This window comes from Lutra lutra, chromosome 4 (assembly GCF_902655055.1).
Source record: "Lutra lutra chromosome 4, mLutLut1.2, whole genome shotgun sequence".
Lineage (NCBI taxonomy): Eukaryota > Metazoa > Chordata > Mammalia > Carnivora > Mustelidae > Lutra > Lutra lutra.
Genome location: NC_062281.1, coordinates 289,537 through 306,598, shown reverse-complemented (window position 1 = coordinate 306,598; position 17,062 = coordinate 289,537). Strand labels below are relative to the sequence as shown.

The 17,062-nt window shown below is 57.5% G+C and overlaps 1 protein-coding gene across 5 annotated transcripts in view; it reads right to left on the bottom strand.

The window, feature by feature from the left end:
• Window positions 1-17,062, bottom strand: part of ARHGAP39 (Rho GTPase activating protein 39) — a 95,628-nt gene that overhangs the window by 38,277 nt on the left and 40,289 nt on the right. For 3 of the 5 annotated variants that reach the window (XM_047724167.1, XM_047724166.1, XM_047724168.1), the window contains exons 2-3: window positions 16,279-16,443; window positions 1,608-2,042 (exon numbers count right to left, since the gene is read on the bottom strand). In XM_047724167.1, the coding sequence (XP_047580123.1) occupies window positions 1,608-2,042; window positions 16,279-16,358 (515 nt within the window). In that variant the 5' untranslated portion in view covers window positions 16,359-16,443. Of the gene's footprint in view, window positions 1-1,607; window positions 2,043-14,403; window positions 14,581-16,278; window positions 16,444-17,062 lie in introns of those variants that run through there. The other 2 variants (XM_047724165.1, XM_047724164.1) reach the window with 2 other exon arrangements.

Here is a 17,062-nt window from a genome sequence, read left to right as displayed (position 1 = left end):
CTTCTCGGGCGCCTGGGGGGCTCAGTCATTAAGCGTCTGCCTTCGGCTCAGGTCATGATCCCGGGGTCCTGGGATCGAGTACCACATCGGGCTCTGCTCAGAAGGGAGCCTGCTTCTCCCTCTGCTGCTGCCCCTGCTTGTGTTCCCTCCCTCACTGTCTCTGTCAGTTAAATAAATACATAAAAATCTTAAAAAAAAAAAGAAAAGAAAAAAAGAGTCTCCCTTCTCACCAGAGTTAGGTGCTTCCTCACTGAGCGAGCTGGACAAAGAGACCTTGTTAACAGCACCTCAGTCCAGACTCTGCGCAAAGTTCCTCCTAAATAAAGCTCCCAAAGGTCTGCTCTCTTTATCCTGCCGATTCCTCACCAATTCACTGTCTCCTTGTCTAAAAAATATAAAAACTACCTGTGTTGGCCATTTCTTGGGGTCTCAATTTCATTACTGGACTTCTTTTTTTTTTTTTTTTAAGATTTTATTTATTTATTTGACAGACAGAGATTACAAGTAGGCAGAGAGGCAGGCAGAGAGAGAGAGGAGGAAGCAGGCTCCCCGCTGAGCAGAGAGCCCGATGTGGGGCTCGATCCCAGGACCCTGGGATCATGACCTGAGCCGAAGGCAGAGGCTTTAACCCACTGAGCCACCCAGGCGCCCCTCATTACTGGACTTCTATGCATGAAATAAAACTGTTCTCTTCCTCCTGTTAATCTGATTTATGTCAATTTAATTCCAAACCCAGCCGGAAGAATCCCAGGAGGAAAGAAGGAGATTTCTGCCTCCCCAGTGCCAGCATTCCCACTGATCTGACCCATGGACATGCCCCACCTTCCTCATCCCACTCAGGAGCGCCAGAGCTGGCTGTCCAGCCCCCCACAGCACCCCAAACCTTCCAGTATGCCCATCCAACTGTTCGACGCAGAACAGCGGGTCCAGCTCCCACCAATGGCGCCAACCACCCATTTCCATCCTGGGCCCCTTGGATGCCCCCTTCACGGGAACGAAATGGACCTGCAGCATCAACCACGTTAGATCACTTTGTGCTTCCCACTGTCCCCGAGTGAAATCCAGCATCTCCACTCACACCCCATCCTTACCACCCTGCCTGGCCTCCGAGGCCAATTATCGTGTCCCTCCATCCTCCCGGTCTTCTTGTCTCCTCCTGTCCCCAGGGCATACTGTCCTAGCACCTTCCTGACCAGCCAATCCTGCTGGATTGGGCTCCCTGAGCACTGGGCCCAGAGCCGTGCCAGTCAGGTGTGGGCACTGGGGTACAGGGTGCTTCTGGGAGTCTGCCTCCAGTGGGTCCTAAGCCCACATCCATGCCTCCTACAGTGGACAGAACCAAATGATTTCATGGTCACAAGCCAGAAAACCTCCCGCCCCAGGTGCCTCCCAACAGCCCTGCCTGGGAAAGGTGAGCCCAGATGCTGCCCAGCAGGGGGGCAGATCCCGGCCTCCCTTATCACCAGCACAGGCTCTTGCCAAATGGCAGCGAGGGAGTCTGGAGGGCAAGGATGGGAGCCAGTACAGGCAACTGCTGTCATGAGGCTCACTGCAACCCCTCCCACCGCCCACCGGCAGGCATGCCCGGGGCCACCTGCCCGCCTTACCTGCCGCTCTCCTCCTTCAGAGCCCCAAAGGCGGCCTGCCGGCTGGCCCTCCCCAAAGGCTCCTGTGCCTTCTCGCCAGCGTCCAGCTCAGGCTCCAGGGACGAGCTGGTGCTGCCCTCACGGCTGACGCTGCTGGCCCTCCCGGGGCTATTCTCCGCTGAGGCGCGGGGGGACTCGGTGTTCTGCTTCAGGGTCTGCAGCTTGGCGAGGGGGATGATGTCGCAGTCCTGCGGCCGGTGCCACACGGTGCGCTGGGTGCTGGCGTTGTAGTAGTAGAAGCGGGATGTGTTGGGGTCAAACAGTTCCCACCACTGGTTCTCGCTGGTGCGCTTGATACGGACGCCGGCGGGCGGGTCCCACACACACTCACCGGTGACCAGGTTGGCGTACATGCGCTCACGGGTGCGTGGCTCGATGATCTCCACCCACTCCAGCCTGAGGAAGAGCAAGAGGAGCGTTAGCAGGCTCGGGTGCCGGCCTCAGAATAAGGGGCGCCCGCAGCCTGGCCTGGGACAAGGAAGCTGTCTCCAACCGCCAGCCCACTGCCCACCCGGGGCATGGGGCCTGTCCGCCACGTGCTGTGCCCCGCGTGCCCCGGCCGCTGCAGAGGGCGGTGTTTGTAGACCCTGTCCCCCATCTGCCGTCCCTCACACCAGAGCACCAAGCCAGACTGAGGCCCCTGACCCTCCAGAAGCTTGTTATTGACCGGAAGCTCTCCACGGACACTTGGCCAAGCACCTCCCCGCTGGCCTCCAAGGCTCTAGCTCCCTGTCCTCAGAGGAAACTGCGCACAGCTTGGCTGCGTCCGGCAGGGGGCCCTGGCTGCTCTCAGTTGGCCTGGCCACCACGGGCCACCACTGGCCATCCACCTGCAGCAGGAATGGATGCCCCATCTTTACACTGGGCCCAGCTGAGAAGCCCGGCCGGGCTGGGGTGTGACTTGTGCTCTGGATCCATGTTCTCCCTGGGGCTCCCAGAGTGTCCCCCGCCTTAAGGACACTGTTTGCTTTTGAAGATTTTATTCATGTATTTTAGAGAGAGATACAGAGAGAGCCTGAGTGGGCGAGAAGGGCAGAGGGAGAGGGAGAATCCCAAGCAGGTTCCTCACTGACCGTAGAGCCCCACACAGGGCTGGATCTCATGACGCTGAGACCATGACCCAGTGCCCAACCAACCACGTCAGCCAGGCACCTCGTCCCACTGTTCCGTAATGAAAACTACAGCTATTCAGAACAAGCCACTTTTAATGTCAATATATCTGATATCAGGGTGTGTCTGGCTGACATGTAGCATATTTTTATTCTGCTCTCAAGTTTCCACATAATAACAACCCTTGAAATGCCGCAGACGGCTGTGCAGTGTGGGGGCTCTGTGTCTGTCAGCCCTTCTACTGTTCGGGAACCGCATGATGGGCACTCCCATCAGCATCACAGCGCTGGCCTCTGAGAGCCAACCTCTTCAAGGCCAGATGCCCTGCGCTGGAGGGAGAAGGACCAGCCCCATTACTTGCTGTCCGCTCCGAGCAGCTCGGAGGCTCTGGGGCCTCCTTTGGGGTCAACAGATGCTTCCAAAAGCCGGTGAGGAAGGCTGGGTGAGTCCTGGGTCTGTCTCAACCAGCACCTGGACGTGGGCACCCGGCACAGCACAGCAAGGCCAGGTGGATGGACACCACGTGCACCCAGTCTGTGGGACAGGGTGCCCCTGTGTGGGCAGACAGCAGAGGGACAGTGGCGGCATGTGGAACCATGGAGAGTGCAGGAGGCGGGGGGGCAGGGAGAGAAGGGAGCACGGCAGGACGGGGTACAGGACCTGCCTACGGGGCCCACCGACCCCGAGAAGGGCCAGGCGGTGCAGGCAAATTCTCGAGCAGCAGGTTTCGTGAGAGAGAGCGTGGGGAGGAGTAAGCAGACATCTCTCCCAGCTGGACCTCGCCTGGGAAGCCAAGAGGAGCCAGGAGCAGGCAGGGAAGGTGGCAAGGCCACAGTGTGGGCTGTTCTGTCTGACCCGAGGATAAACAGCAGCCGTCTGGATGCTGGCAGAGGCGTCCTGTGGGTGCCAGGCAGTGAGGGGGTGGGGGAGTCGGGGTCAGGGGCTAGGAGGAAGCCAGTGGACGGTGGGGTGAGTCCTGTCCCATAGCCCCCGGGACTCGGCACAGAGCGACCCTTTTCCTCCCCCGCAGCCCTCCCCACCTGCCTGGGCCACAGGCCACACCCTGACCTCTCTGAGGGGGCCAGTGGGGGCCCCCACAACCGCACTCCTCAGTCCTCAATGGAACTGGGCCACTGGACACTACTGATCACCCCCTTTCACCTTCAAAGTTTTAACTTTTCGTTTTGAAACAGTCTTAGGCCATCAAGGCTGCTCTAACAGAACACGGCAGACTGGGCAGTTTATAAACAATAGACGTTTCTTGTTTGCAGTCCAGAAGCGGATGTGGGAGTTCAAGGTGCTGGCTGGGTTCTGGTGAGAACTGTTCCGACAGCAGGCAGTGCTGGTCCCTGCGCCCTCACACAGACAGCAGACGGGGCGGCGTGCTCTCCTGGGGTGCCGGTCCCATCACGGGGTTCCACCCTCAACATCTCGTCCCCCCCAAAGGCCCCGCCTCCACGCGCCATCAACACGCACAGCACGGGGGAAACACTCAGCCTGGAACAGAAACGGCTTCACGTGAACAGAACAGTTAAAGCGACACTGTTATTGCCCACAGGACACAGGCAGAGATCCGCTCAGGGCACCGTGCTCGAGCCTGGCAGGAGTGTGCAGCCGCGGCCACGGCAGCACCCCACCATCAGCCGTGCCCCCCCCTCCATGGTGAGGATGGGCCTCATGGGGAGCCGCTTCAGGAACCCGCGTGACATCTCTGGCCTCTCCCACTGAGGACCTGCCCCGCCTCCGCGCCTCCTCGCCAGGACCTTGTCTCGGGTGCTCCCCACGTCAGACCAGTCACAGTGCGGGCAGCAGGAAACCTGTACTTTTTCTCCTTCCCACCTTCCCTGTTTTCCAAGTTTCACAAGTGTTTTCACCCCATGGTGCCTTCTGCTTTTTTGGTGGAAAGTCTTGATTTTAATGTTGAACTCATACATCTTTGCTTTTCTTCCCTGATTTCTCCTCTTTGTACCCTGTTTAAAAACTCTTCCCTATTCTAAGTCAAAACTCCTCTCTGAAATGGACCTGTCACAGCTTTACAGGTTTGCCTCCTCTTGAAGTCGTTTCTGTATCTGGCCCTTCGTTGACTGTATGAAATTTCATTTTCCTCACGCAGATCACTGGGCCTCTCAGGACGGTCTGCACACGGCACCCCTCTGTCCACAACAGACCCATGTCTGAGCGAGCCACCAGCTCTGTGGGTCAGTATGAACCTGCGCAGCACCCTGTCGTCCTCCCCAGGACGCTGCAGACAACCCAGAGTCCCACTTGGCTTCCTCCTCATGGGTGTCTTGGCTGCTCACCCTTCCCTGCAGACTCTGCTGTCTACCCCAGGAGGATCGCACGCACGTTCCACCCAAACCATGGCGTACCCACTCGTCCAGGTCTCCGTTAAAGGCTGTGTACACCTTTTGTCAGACTTATTCCCAGGCTTCACACACATACACTGTTTAAGCTTTTAAAAGACAAAACCATGGGGCACCTGGGGGGCTCAGTGGGTTAAGCCTCTGCCTTCAGCTCAGGTCATGATTCCAGGGTTCTGGGATCAGGCCCTGCATCGGGCTCTCTGCTTCTCCCTTTCCCACACCCCCATGCATGTGTTCCCTCTCTCGCTGTGTCTCTGTCAGATAAATAAATAAAATCTAAAAAAAAAAAAAAAAAAAAAAAAAAATCATGACCTATAACGTATACAGAGAAATGTATAGGACTTAGAAATAAGTTTATTTATTTTTTTTTAAGATTTTATTTATTTATTTGACAGAGAGAGATCACAAGTAGATGGAGAGGCAGGCAGAGAGAGAGAGAGAGAGGGAAGCAGGATCTCTGCGGAGCAGAGAACCCGATGCGGGACTCGATCCCAGGACCCTGAGATCATGACCTGAGCCGAAGGCAGCGGCTTAACCCACTGAGCCACCCAGGCGCCCCTAGAAATAAGTTTAATGAGCAATTATGATCCAACACTGGTGTGCCGACACTCACCAAGAAATAAAACAAGGCAGCATCAGAGACATGCCCACAACACACCTCTGTTCGCCCTAAAGACACCACTGTCCTGACCTGGAAGGCAACGCCTTCCTTGCCATTAAAGTTCTACCGTCTTGGAAGATACCTAAACAAATTCATTTCAGTGTGTCTATTTTTTAATCATATATTTACCCAATAAAACTAATTTTTTTGTGTGTTTTGTTTCTTTCACTTGCCACTGACGCCGCTGCTGTCTGCCCGCTCAAGCCGCAGGCCCCCAGCGCTGCCCGGGTAAACCCTTGACATGGTATTTTGTTTTGGTTTGTCTTAGTCTGTGTGTGTGTGTATGTGTGTAACCTCTGCACCCAAGTGGGCTCAGACTCATGACCCCAAGATCAAGAGTTTCATGCTCCAGCGACAGAGCCAGTTAGGCACCTGGGTCACATGTTTCTAATCAATTCTGCTGACAGTTTTTTGCCATCTGGAACCATCTCTCGCAACCAAGCTGTGCCAACCCTTATCCAAGAGCAGAGGACGCAGAAGCCTGCAGTGGCGGGACGCTGGGTCCCAGGAGGGCGCCTGACTGTCCAGGGGACCCCGACTTGCTCTCCCTGGAGCTGTTCACAGCAACACTCCTGTCCCTCACCCCAGCCTGCCTCATGGTGTTCAATATTTGCATTGTTGACTTTATAAATTCTTTGGTGCTGGTAGGTAGAAACACAGTCTATTTTGTATAATCGTTTTTAAGACTTTTTAAAAAATTATTTATTGGAAAAAGAAAGAGACAGAGAGCACACAAGCAGGGGGAGAGCAGCAGAGGGCACATGGAGAAGCAGGCTTCCTGCTGTGCAGGGAGCCCGACTCAGGGCTCGATCCCTGCATGGGATCATGACCTGAGCAGAAGGCAAATGCTGAATGACTGAGCCACCCAGGCGCCCCAAGATTTTATTTTAGTTTTTATGCAGGGCTCAAACTCACAACCTCGAGATGAGAAGCCACACACTCCACTGCTGGAGCCAGCCAGGTGCCCTGCCTCATAGATCTTTAAACACAGATAATTCCAATGTTGGCATTTTTTGGGTCTCACTCCTGATGCCCCCCATTTCCTTATGTGTTTATTCTCTGGGTCCAACTCGTCTGAGGTCCCTCTCTGTGCCTGTGACAGGACTGCTAAGCATTAGCGGAAGAAACCCAACAAGAGGGAGGGTGTGCACCATGGCGAGAAGAGAAGCTCGGCAGGGTCCACCCCGGCCCTCACCAAACTGTGCACAGGATGCGGCAGAATGCTCGGCGCTTCCAGGCCTCACCTCACCCTCTTGCCTCCTCTCCGCGGACGTCCCGTGCACGGCCTCACAGAGAACTCTGAGGGTGCAGCTCCCCCTCGAGACCCTCCATGCGTACACGCTTCGCCCCTCACCCAAACCAATCCCTCTGCCACGCTCCCATCATTTCACACCACGGGAGACTGGCTGATGCCCCTTCCACAGGCCTGCAGGACCCCAAAACCCCTTCAGGGAACCTCTGCTTCTCGGGCTGTCACTGCCTGAGCCTCGGCCCCCAACCACGACACCCTGGGCACCTGGCCCAGGGAGAAGCGGCACATGGTGTGCAGACGAGCCACTCCCTCTGCACGCCGCAGCCTTCCCACCTCTCCCCGCCCGCAGTCAGACTGGGCTGCTCTCGGGGGAGGCCATGGGGGCTAAGCGACTGCCTGCAACCACCATCCACCACATGCCAGTCGTCCCGTGGAAGGAGAACAGGGTGTCCTGGGGACAAGAAAGCATGAGGGAGCAAGGCTAGCAGAGAAGCAGAGAATGTCGCAGAGTGTGAGGCCAGGAAGCAGGCCTGTCAGCGGTGCTGTCCAGGTGTGGGCATCCGTGGGGCCCCTGAGGTCACATGCAGCTTCTTACCATAAACCACGGTGCAAGGCAAGCGCCTGCACAAGGCAGGTTAGGAGTCCCCTCCTCATCTCCAGGGCTGCCCCCGCAGGACCATCCTCCACGACCATCACCTTCCTGCTCACGGGGCAGTGTGCTTCCCCACGGTCACAGCACCGAGTGGAGCCAACCCTGCCTCCCCACCCAGACGCAAATGCACAGGGCGGCCCTCTTCCCTGCCGTGGGGGTGTCCTGACATAGCATCGAGCCCCTTACTTCTGCCCCCACGGCCTTCACCAACTTGGATCACCCGGCCGGCGGCCAGCTGGCCATTCCCCTCCCCGAGGATGGAGCCAGTTCAAAACCTGTGAAACCCTCGCCCGCTTGAGCTGTCGCAGGACTGGCACACACTCCCAGCAAACTCTCAGCTTCCGCTCTCAGCCTCCTGATCTGGCCAGGCTCTCCTCACAGCCCAGCCAGCCCCTGCACCTCCACCCACAGAGCCCCTTCCACGGGGACCTCCTCTCTCCGAGCTGGCAAACACTGGGATGTCAGCGGACGACACCCAGTACTCACTGGTGCACAAGGGCCACAGAACATGCAAACATGAAAGAGACCTGTGGAAGCGTCGAAGACCGGCTGGCTGACCAAGGGCTCTCTGCCTGCAGCAGAGAAAGAAGGGAAGGACAGAGGGGGACCCCAAGAAGGTGCCTGGAGGCAGAGGCCTAGAGGCCAGGGCAGGAGCTACGGGTCCTGCTCGAGTGCAAGAGAAGGCACGAGAAAGGCTCTGGGCAGGGCTGGCGTGACCTCACTCAGCCCCGTCTATAGGGAACAAGGATGGAGACTTCTGGAAGGCCAGGCTGGGTGTTCCCCGGGGGCTAACACCCAGCAAGAAGAGATGGAAGGGGGGCCTAAGAAGCCGGGAGAGGAGCAGGCCCACAGGGGGCAGGGCACAGGCCCCCAGGTGGGCAAAATGCTGCTGGAGGTGGGAACAGAGGGTCAGCCAAGTGCTCAGCGCCGGCGCCCTCTGCATGAACAAGGCGTGGCCTTGCCCCACCGGCAGCTGCCCTAAGTTGGGGGGGGGGCTGCATCCCACCTCCTCACACAGCTCTGCTGCCCCTCTATCCTGGCTCCCGGAGCTGGATTCGACCAGAACCAAGTCCAGACACTCCCAAAGGAAGGCCTGTTCTGGCACAGAAGCTGAGAAAGCACTGAGCTGAACATTCTAAGCCCTAAAGAGGCACTTTCAAGCGAATTTAACAGTGATAATTCTTTCTAAACAGAGAACAGCATCTGTTCCCTTTCTGGCGCACTCCTATGTGTGCGTGGGTAGAATCCCCGGTTTTTCAGAAGAATGTTCTGGTCACCCCTGGGGTACAGCATTGAACCAAGACCCTCGGGGCACCGGGGCAGAGAACGCACACAGGACATGGATCCCTGCACAGAGGAGGGAGGAGACACAGCAGAGCTGGCCTGGGGCTGTGGTCACCTCCCCCACCCAGACCCTCCCTGAGCACGCTGGGGACAGGAACTTTGTGCGGACTAGAGAAAACGCACCTCACCACTGGGGTTCGTGCTGTCTGCGCGCAGCACTCGGACAGAGGGACTGCACAGTGCGAGGACGCTCAGTCACCGGGCATGTGACAAGAGACCGACCCAATTGCCCCTGGGGGGCTCTGCTGCCAGGAGGGGCTGGGACGCTGCGACACAGTGGCAGCAGCACCTGAGGTGAGTTAGTGAAAAGGAGCTGCTTGGTGACAGAGGCACGAGGACACGACATCTGGGCTAAGACGATGGTGCAGACACCTGAGGGTGGCAGCCTGGCCCGTGGCGCCCTCGCTGTGCTGGGTGGCCTGCACCAAAGTCAGCGTGAAAGACCCTTCTCGCCTTTGTCAGTTCTCGGACAGGTTCGCCTGCAGACGACGACGTGTTCAAGTACTTCCTGGAAGAACTTCTTGAGTGTCAAACATGTGCCAGGCAGTCTACCAGGTGGAAGGGACACAAGAGGGACCAAGCACATTCTCTGCCCTCCAGACTCTTACCACAAGGGTGCCAGACCCACTAACTGGGGAAAGGACAGTCTTTGCAGCTGCACGTCCACATGCGAAAGGGAGCTGGACCCCTACCTCACACCACATACGAGAGTGAACTCAATATGGATCAAAGGCCTAAATGTAAGAGCGGCCCCTACAAAACTGAGAAGAAAACACGGGGGTGTATCTTCATGATCCTGGATCTGGCCCTGGATTCTTACACCTGACACTAAAAACGAGCACCAAAAGAAAAACAGGTTAAATTGGACTTGATCGAAATTAAAAACTTTTGTGGCTCCTGGGTGGCTCAGTTGGTTAAGCGTCTGTCTTCAGCTTGGGTCATGACCCTGAGGTCGAGCCCCGCATTGGGGCGGGGGTGTCCCTGCTCAGCAGGGTGTCTGCTTCCCCCCCCCCCGCCCTCTGCTTCTGCGGTCTCTCAAATAAATAACTAAAATCTTAAAAAAAAAAATTAAAAACTTTGTGCTACAAACGATACCATCAAGAAAGTGGAAAGACAGCAACAGAATGGGAGAATGCATTTGCAGATCATGGCTCTGATCAAGGACTTGTATCCAGAATATATAAAGAACTCTTACAAGACAAATAGCCAAAGAAAAAAATGGGCAAAGAATCTGAATGGGCATTTCTTCGAAGAAGATAAACGAAGAGCCAACGAGCACATACAAAGGTGCTCAACCTCATCCGTCATCAGGGAAATGCAAATCAAACACGAGACTCCACTCTGACCAGGACGGCTTCGACAGTTTTGTAAAACCACAGCAGGCACTGGAGAGGACGCAACAGACTGCAGCCTTCATACTCTGCTGGTGGGAAGCCGCTCTCGGGAACGGTCTGGCAGCTCTTCAGAAATTCCCAGCATTTCTCCGACCCAAGAGAAACAGAATCACATCCACAGAGAAACCTGTGCACAAATGTTCACGGCAGTATGAGTCACAACACACAGAGACATGAACAGATACAACGCGTGGTACAGGTATGCAATGGAATGAGCCCGAAACACGCCACAGCACGCATGAACCTTCTGGGGAGAAGCCAATGATAAAAGACCACCTGTCGCGTGATTCCATTTATGTCAAGTCAGGACAAGAAAAATCCAGAGAGAGATGGTAGATGAGTGGACACCAGGCTGGGGGAGGGGGTGGAGGCAGCTGCTGATGAAACGGGGTTCCTTTATGCGGGGGGACAATGTCCCAGATGCAGACAGAGCTGAGAGTTGTACAACCTTGTCAATATACTAAAACACTGACTGTCCACTGTTAAAGGGCAAATTTTACATGAATTTTATCTCATTTAGAAAAAGGGTTGCCACTTCTGGGGAGCCCAGCGGGTCAGCATAGGGGCTGCAAAGTGAGGTGCTCCCCAGGGAAGGCAGAGGGGAGACAGGGGCTGGGGTGTGGAGGGGCTGAGACTTCCTGCAGGGTGGCTGGAGTTGAGGACAGAGCACATGCCACCAGGACAAGCACAGAGGCAGGGATGACCTTGGGCTCCAATGTGAGTCGGCCATAGCCCGAGTGGGTATCAAGACCCCACAAGTGCTCAGCCCCAGGTCGTCCCCGCTGGCTCCTTGCACACCTGGCTCTCTGGGACCCCCTCCAGGCCCTCCTTGGCACCGGTCCCTACACCATGCACACCTGCCCACCTCAGGGACCCATGCTGTCCCCGCTCTATGCCGCAGGGGCCTCACCTGTCCTCAGACTCCAGAGGAGCACTCTGTCCCACACTCCCACCCCATCAGACTGGCCTCGTGCCCTGAACAATAGCCTTTTGTGCGGCTGCTGTCTTGTCACTCTCCTGCTGTCCACAGCCAGCCAATGTGGCCACGAAGACGCCAAGTCCCAAGGCCTGGAAGGCACCGAACCCACCCTCGCTGCCAGATGAACCTGTCAGCACAGGTGGCGGCCGAAGAGCGCAACTGCGGGGTGGGCTGGAGGGCGCCGCGAGCCTCCCAGAGAAGAGAGGCTGAGCCTGCCGTGCCCGCCCGTCCTCTCGCCCTCTCCGGCTCCTGGCCCGCAGCTGCTGAGCGGAGCCCGGCCCAGAAGCCCTGCCTGAAGGGCAAGCTCCTCGGCTCTCCCCGCCCAGGGGCTCCACTCCTGACCCGGGCCGGGGCCGGGGCTCAGGCATCGCTCACCTGGGGAACGAGGCGCGGGCGTGGGGCCCAGGCAGAGCCGTGAGCGGCAGCGGGATGAAGGCAGCAAGCGCCCGCCCTGCCACGTCCGCCACTGCCGGGCGCACAGCGAGCACTTCTGCTTCGGGAGAAGCGACCCTCACACCCTCTCAAGCACACCAGACGGAACAGCACCGGCTCCACGACCTGTGGCCTCTGTGCTCTCGGCCGGCACTGCCCCAGGCACACACGCCGGGACCCACCTGCTGTCCCATCAGACTTCCAGACCGGCCTGGCCTGCGTCTGCTCCGTCGCCTGTGTCCCGCGGGCACGGGGAGGGGCACAGCTGCCCTCCCTCCCATGGTCTACCCCTCGAGGCCTCGGTCCAAGGGACACCCCAGTAACCTGCCTCGTCAAGACCCAGAGCGCCAGGACACCCGCACGTGGGCGTTCCGAGCCTGCCCGGCGGCCCCAGCAGCTCCTCTCATGCCGGGACGGCCACCCGAGGGTGAGGCCCTGGGCGGACACAACGCTGTGCGGAGATGGGTGCACGACCCTGGGGGGCTCGGCAGCCATGACTGTGGCAGCCCCAGGCCCTCCGCCAGAGCACCAGCAGAGCCCGACACCGCCCACTCTTCGGTGCACGACGAGACCCCGAAGGGAACGAGACCCCGAAGGGAACAGAGAAGCGACGGGACAGATGAGATGCAGCCATGACGCCCCTTCCTGCGCCGGCACTCAGCACCGAGGAGGCAGGGAGCATTAATGCCTTGGGAAGGGGCAGGAGGAAACGGGGACAGGAGACAAAAGCAGGACAGCAGCAAGAACACAGTCCTGGGAGCGTGGCCAGGAGAGTCCCCGATCTTCACGGGGGAACGAGGGGCCGCCCCAGGAGCTGCACACAGTGCCGCTGGCGATCCCCCCCAGATGGGCCTGTGGTCTTGGTACACTACCAGTCAGCGCCCAATGGGACATCTCCTCGGGGGAGGGGCAGACTGACCACCACACATATGGAAGGGCCAAGGCCTGTGACGAGGGCGGGAGGGGGTGTGCAAAGGCCCGGAAGCCACCAGGAAGCCACGGCAGGAGTGTGCTCACTGTGCACGCAGACGCACGGATGGGGCACATTCATGGCCAGGTCACCTGTCTCCACAGAGAACTGTGCAGTTAGAGACCCACTAATTCAAACCTTCAAACATCTAGAGGAGCTTCAGGACCTGAGTCAGGAAAGGGTGTATCAAGTCAGACAGAGAAGACACAAAAGCACAGAGCAAATCAGTGAGACAGACTATGTTGGAGTTTAAAATGTTTGTTCCTCAAAAACCAGCCAAATAATATGAAAAAGTGTGAGCACAAACTGAGACAAAATCTTCCACGTGTGTGACCCAAACACAATGGCTACCCCGAATACAAAGGCAAGTCCACAAACTGGAAGGGTTAAGACAAATGATTCAGGGGCGCCTGGGGGGCTCAGTCAGTGAAGCGTCTGTCTTCAGCCCGGGTCATGATCCCGCGGTCCTGGGATGGAGCCCCGCGTCGGGCTCCCAGCTCAGCAGTAAGTCTGCCTCTCCCTCTGCCCTCTGCTGCTCCCCCTGCTTGTGTTTTCTCTCTCTCAAATAAATAAATTAAATCTTAAAAAAAAAAAAAAAAGACAAATGATTCATAGAAAGAAAGGATGAGAGATTATTCCAGAGGAAGAAAAGTGAGAAGACAAGAACACACACAGTTCCCCATTCTCCCCAGGTGCCACGTAGATGCTAAAGTTGCAGACCAGCTAGCATGAAAACTTTGGGGGAGTGGGCTCGAGCGCTGGGGCAGAGAGGACCTGGCACCTCCCCTGCCAGAGCCGGCAGCTGCCGCGGGCCTCCAGAACCCTGTGTGTTAGAAGACAACCTGGGCCCCAGGGGCACGGGTGCTGGGGGAGGCAGGGCTGGCTGCCCTGTGTCCTGCCAGGTACTGACTGTGCCCCAGGAGGCGCGTGAGCCGAAGAAGTCAGCTGTGCGGAGAGCAGGCCAGGACGCCGCAGGCCCATGTGGCCTCAGTTAGGTCAGGCTGCAGCCAGGCCAGGCCATGAAGAATGTGTGCAGAGGTCAGCGGGGTCGACAGAAAGGCAGAAGCAGCCCCACGACTCGCGCAATGCAGGACACACACTGCAGACTAGGGTGAAGGTGCCACACAGCGGGGTGGCATCTGGAGAGCGAGAATCGGAGCTGCGCCACCCATGAGAGCCACTCCTCTGTGCACAAGAGCTAAGCCGTGCGAGAGCTCCCCACAACCACAACGGACGGGAAGACTTTCTAATGGCGACTAAAAATCCAGGTGCACTAAAAGACAAGACTGACAAAGTATAAAGTAAAAGGCTGTTTTCCGGGACACATTCGGTGAAAACGTTATACTTGCAATATAAATTACACGTAAGGGGCTCGTACCCTTCACATACAAATCTGAACCCTAACCCCACAGAAGTACTACAGAGAAATGGGAAAACGAGCTGTCCCATGAGTCCTGACATCAGACACAAACCCAAGTGGTACTGAGACCCGGGCCTGCCCCGAGCGCCATCCAGGGGAGGCTGTGGGCAGCTGGCGTAGCACACAGGGCTCCATGGCGGGCAGGTGGCGGCCAACACCTAAGACCCTGTGTCCCCTCATCTGGATGCACCTGAAGACAAACCTCCAGCAACACCGGCGACACGGCCCAGCACTGTGGTGCCCATGCTCCCAAGGAAGGAGGCTAGGAAAACTGCCTGCGAGAGGCATGCGGGGGCACAGAGGTCTGCATGTACCTGATCTGGTTTGTCTTCTGGAAGCACGTTAATGGCTTCCTGTTTAAAAACAAATGAGGTCAGTAAGGAAAGGGAGAATGAAGGGAACGGTGACCCTACCATAGTGCAGTGACCAGCGTGACCCAACAGAGGGGAGAAGGAGCCACATCCAGAGCAGGACGAGACCCTGTACCCCTGTGCCTGCGCAGACCGCACATGGCGGGGCGAGGTCCGAAGAGACCCGCCTTCTCTTCAGCGTCACGTACAGTCTGCCAACGTGGGGAAGCAGCTCGCAAACAATTTTCGGACACATTACCGGATGAGCAAGTGAGTCAGCGTGCTGAAGCTCTGGGGAGCAGAAAGGGCTGTGGAAGGGGAGGGGCCTGGAGCCCGAAGGAAGGGGCACCCGAGAGTCGTGGGCACGCGGGGGCCGGGCTCAGCGGCACAATCCAGGACAACGCCAGTGCCCAAGGAAGCTATGCGGGAACCGACTATAAACCATGCAAAGCAGAAAGAAATGTGAGTCTGTGGTGAGAAGGAACCAATCTGAGCACGAGCAGGAAGAAGGGGGCTCCTGTTCTCATGGGTGCTGTGCACTGGCTGGGAGGTGTGGGGGGGGCTGTAGCTGGGAGGTCAGTCGCACCCCAGGAAAGACCGCGTAAGAGACAAGCAAAAAGCCCAAACCAGTGAGGAGCAGGTAGGTGGACGTGCGCCCGCAGAGGGAGACTCTGAGAAGGGTGAGACATCACCGTGCCACATTCTGCTAAGAAATCGTCTAATCCAACCTAGCTCTCCATTTGAGAAAGGACCACTAATGGGGCGTCTAGGGAGCTCAGTCAGTGGAGCGTCTGCCTTCAACTCAGGTCATGATCCCAGGGTCTGGGATCGAGCCCCGCGTCGGGCTCCCTGCTCCACGGGGAGCCTGCTTCTCCCTCTGCCTCTGCAGCTCTCCCTGTCTGTGCATGCGCTCCCTCTCTGAAAAATAAATCAAATCTTTGTAAAAAAATAACAAATAATTTTTTTTTTAAAAAGGGCCACTACTGAGTGTCAATGTTGCAAAAGGCAGAGAAAAGACGGCTGTGGAAAGGAGTGTGTGCGAGCAGTGAGCTGGGCAGGGTGGGCGTGTGCAGCCGGGTTGGGAGAAGGACCCAGCGGCTAAAGAGCGACCATGAGGCAGAGGACACGGGAGACCTGCAACCCCGTCCCCCACCAGATTCACTCACAGCAGTGTCTCTCCAGCCCTGGAAGACTTGGAGACGCAGCCGTGTGTGAAGGGAGGGGAGGTATACAGATGCCACGAGGGTAAATCAGGGCCAGGGGACACAAGTGTTCAGTGCCGCGTTTCTGCTCCTGCAAGTTTTCTGTAAATACAGAATTATTTCCAAATAAAGCAAAAATATGAAAAAATAAAAATGATGAACTATGGTAACAGGCCTTGCCGTGGACTGATGCCCAGAGTGGGCCCGTGGACTTGGGTCGAGTCATGGCCCGCAGGTCATCCGAGGCCCCGCACGAGAAGGCCTTCCCTCTGAGGTGCGTCTGTGGCAGGAAAGCAGGGGCCACCCCTGGGGACGGGGCTTCCACGGGAGGACGTCTGATTCAGGAGCAAGCACAGAGCACGGCTGAGAGCTGCCGGTCCCGCTGGGAGCAGGTGGGACATCGACACACCCCCAGCACACAGCTGGTCAACGAGCCACCATCACGTCCCCGAAAGGCAGGCCGCCAGCCCGCTACTCGGCCCACGAAGACGGCCTCTCCTCACCTCGTGCTCGACCCTGCAGCCCGGGGCTCCTGCGCGCCGGCGTCATGGCTCTCACATTCATAATCCCTTGTCTGGGACATTGCAGGCTTCTCCTGGCGACCCAGGTGGGCAGAAGTCAGCAGCTCATCGGGGCTCCCCGCCAGCGTCAGTCAGGAAGGCACCACCCTGCGAGAGAGTAGACATCTCTAAGCACAGACGTTCCGGAAGCATCTTAGTGCAGCCCCGTGTGCCGCTGACCACGAGGCACGGCCCGGCCCGCGGAGAGCCCCTCACCAGCCGGCCCCCGCCGCTGCCAGGGTACGCCGCTCTGACGGGGACGGGGACGGCAGCAGTTGCCCAGCGGGGCGGGACACAGACACGTCCGCAGACAGCCGAGCCCCGCACAGGCTCTCCTGACCTGTGACAAGGCCCCGACCCCTGCCGCGGCTCACCCACAGAAGTCTGCTCTAGATGGACTCGGAGACGAGCGTCCGAAGAGTGGAACAACTAGGCTCTCAGAAAAAACGTGGAAGAAAATGTCTGTAGTCCTACAGCAGGTTCTGGTATCTTAATCAGACATCAGAAACCCACTGACCACAAAGAAAAATTAATAAATGGACCACAGTAAAATTAAGAGCCCCTGTTTGTCAAGACACCATTGAGTAAAAAGGCATGTCCGGAATGGGAAGTGTCTGTAGGAGCACACACACTTATCTCATCCGTTGAAGGTGACCCAGGACACATACAACATTCCTAGAAAAAGGCAGAATCCAGTAGAAAAATGGAGAAAAGAATTGAGCACACA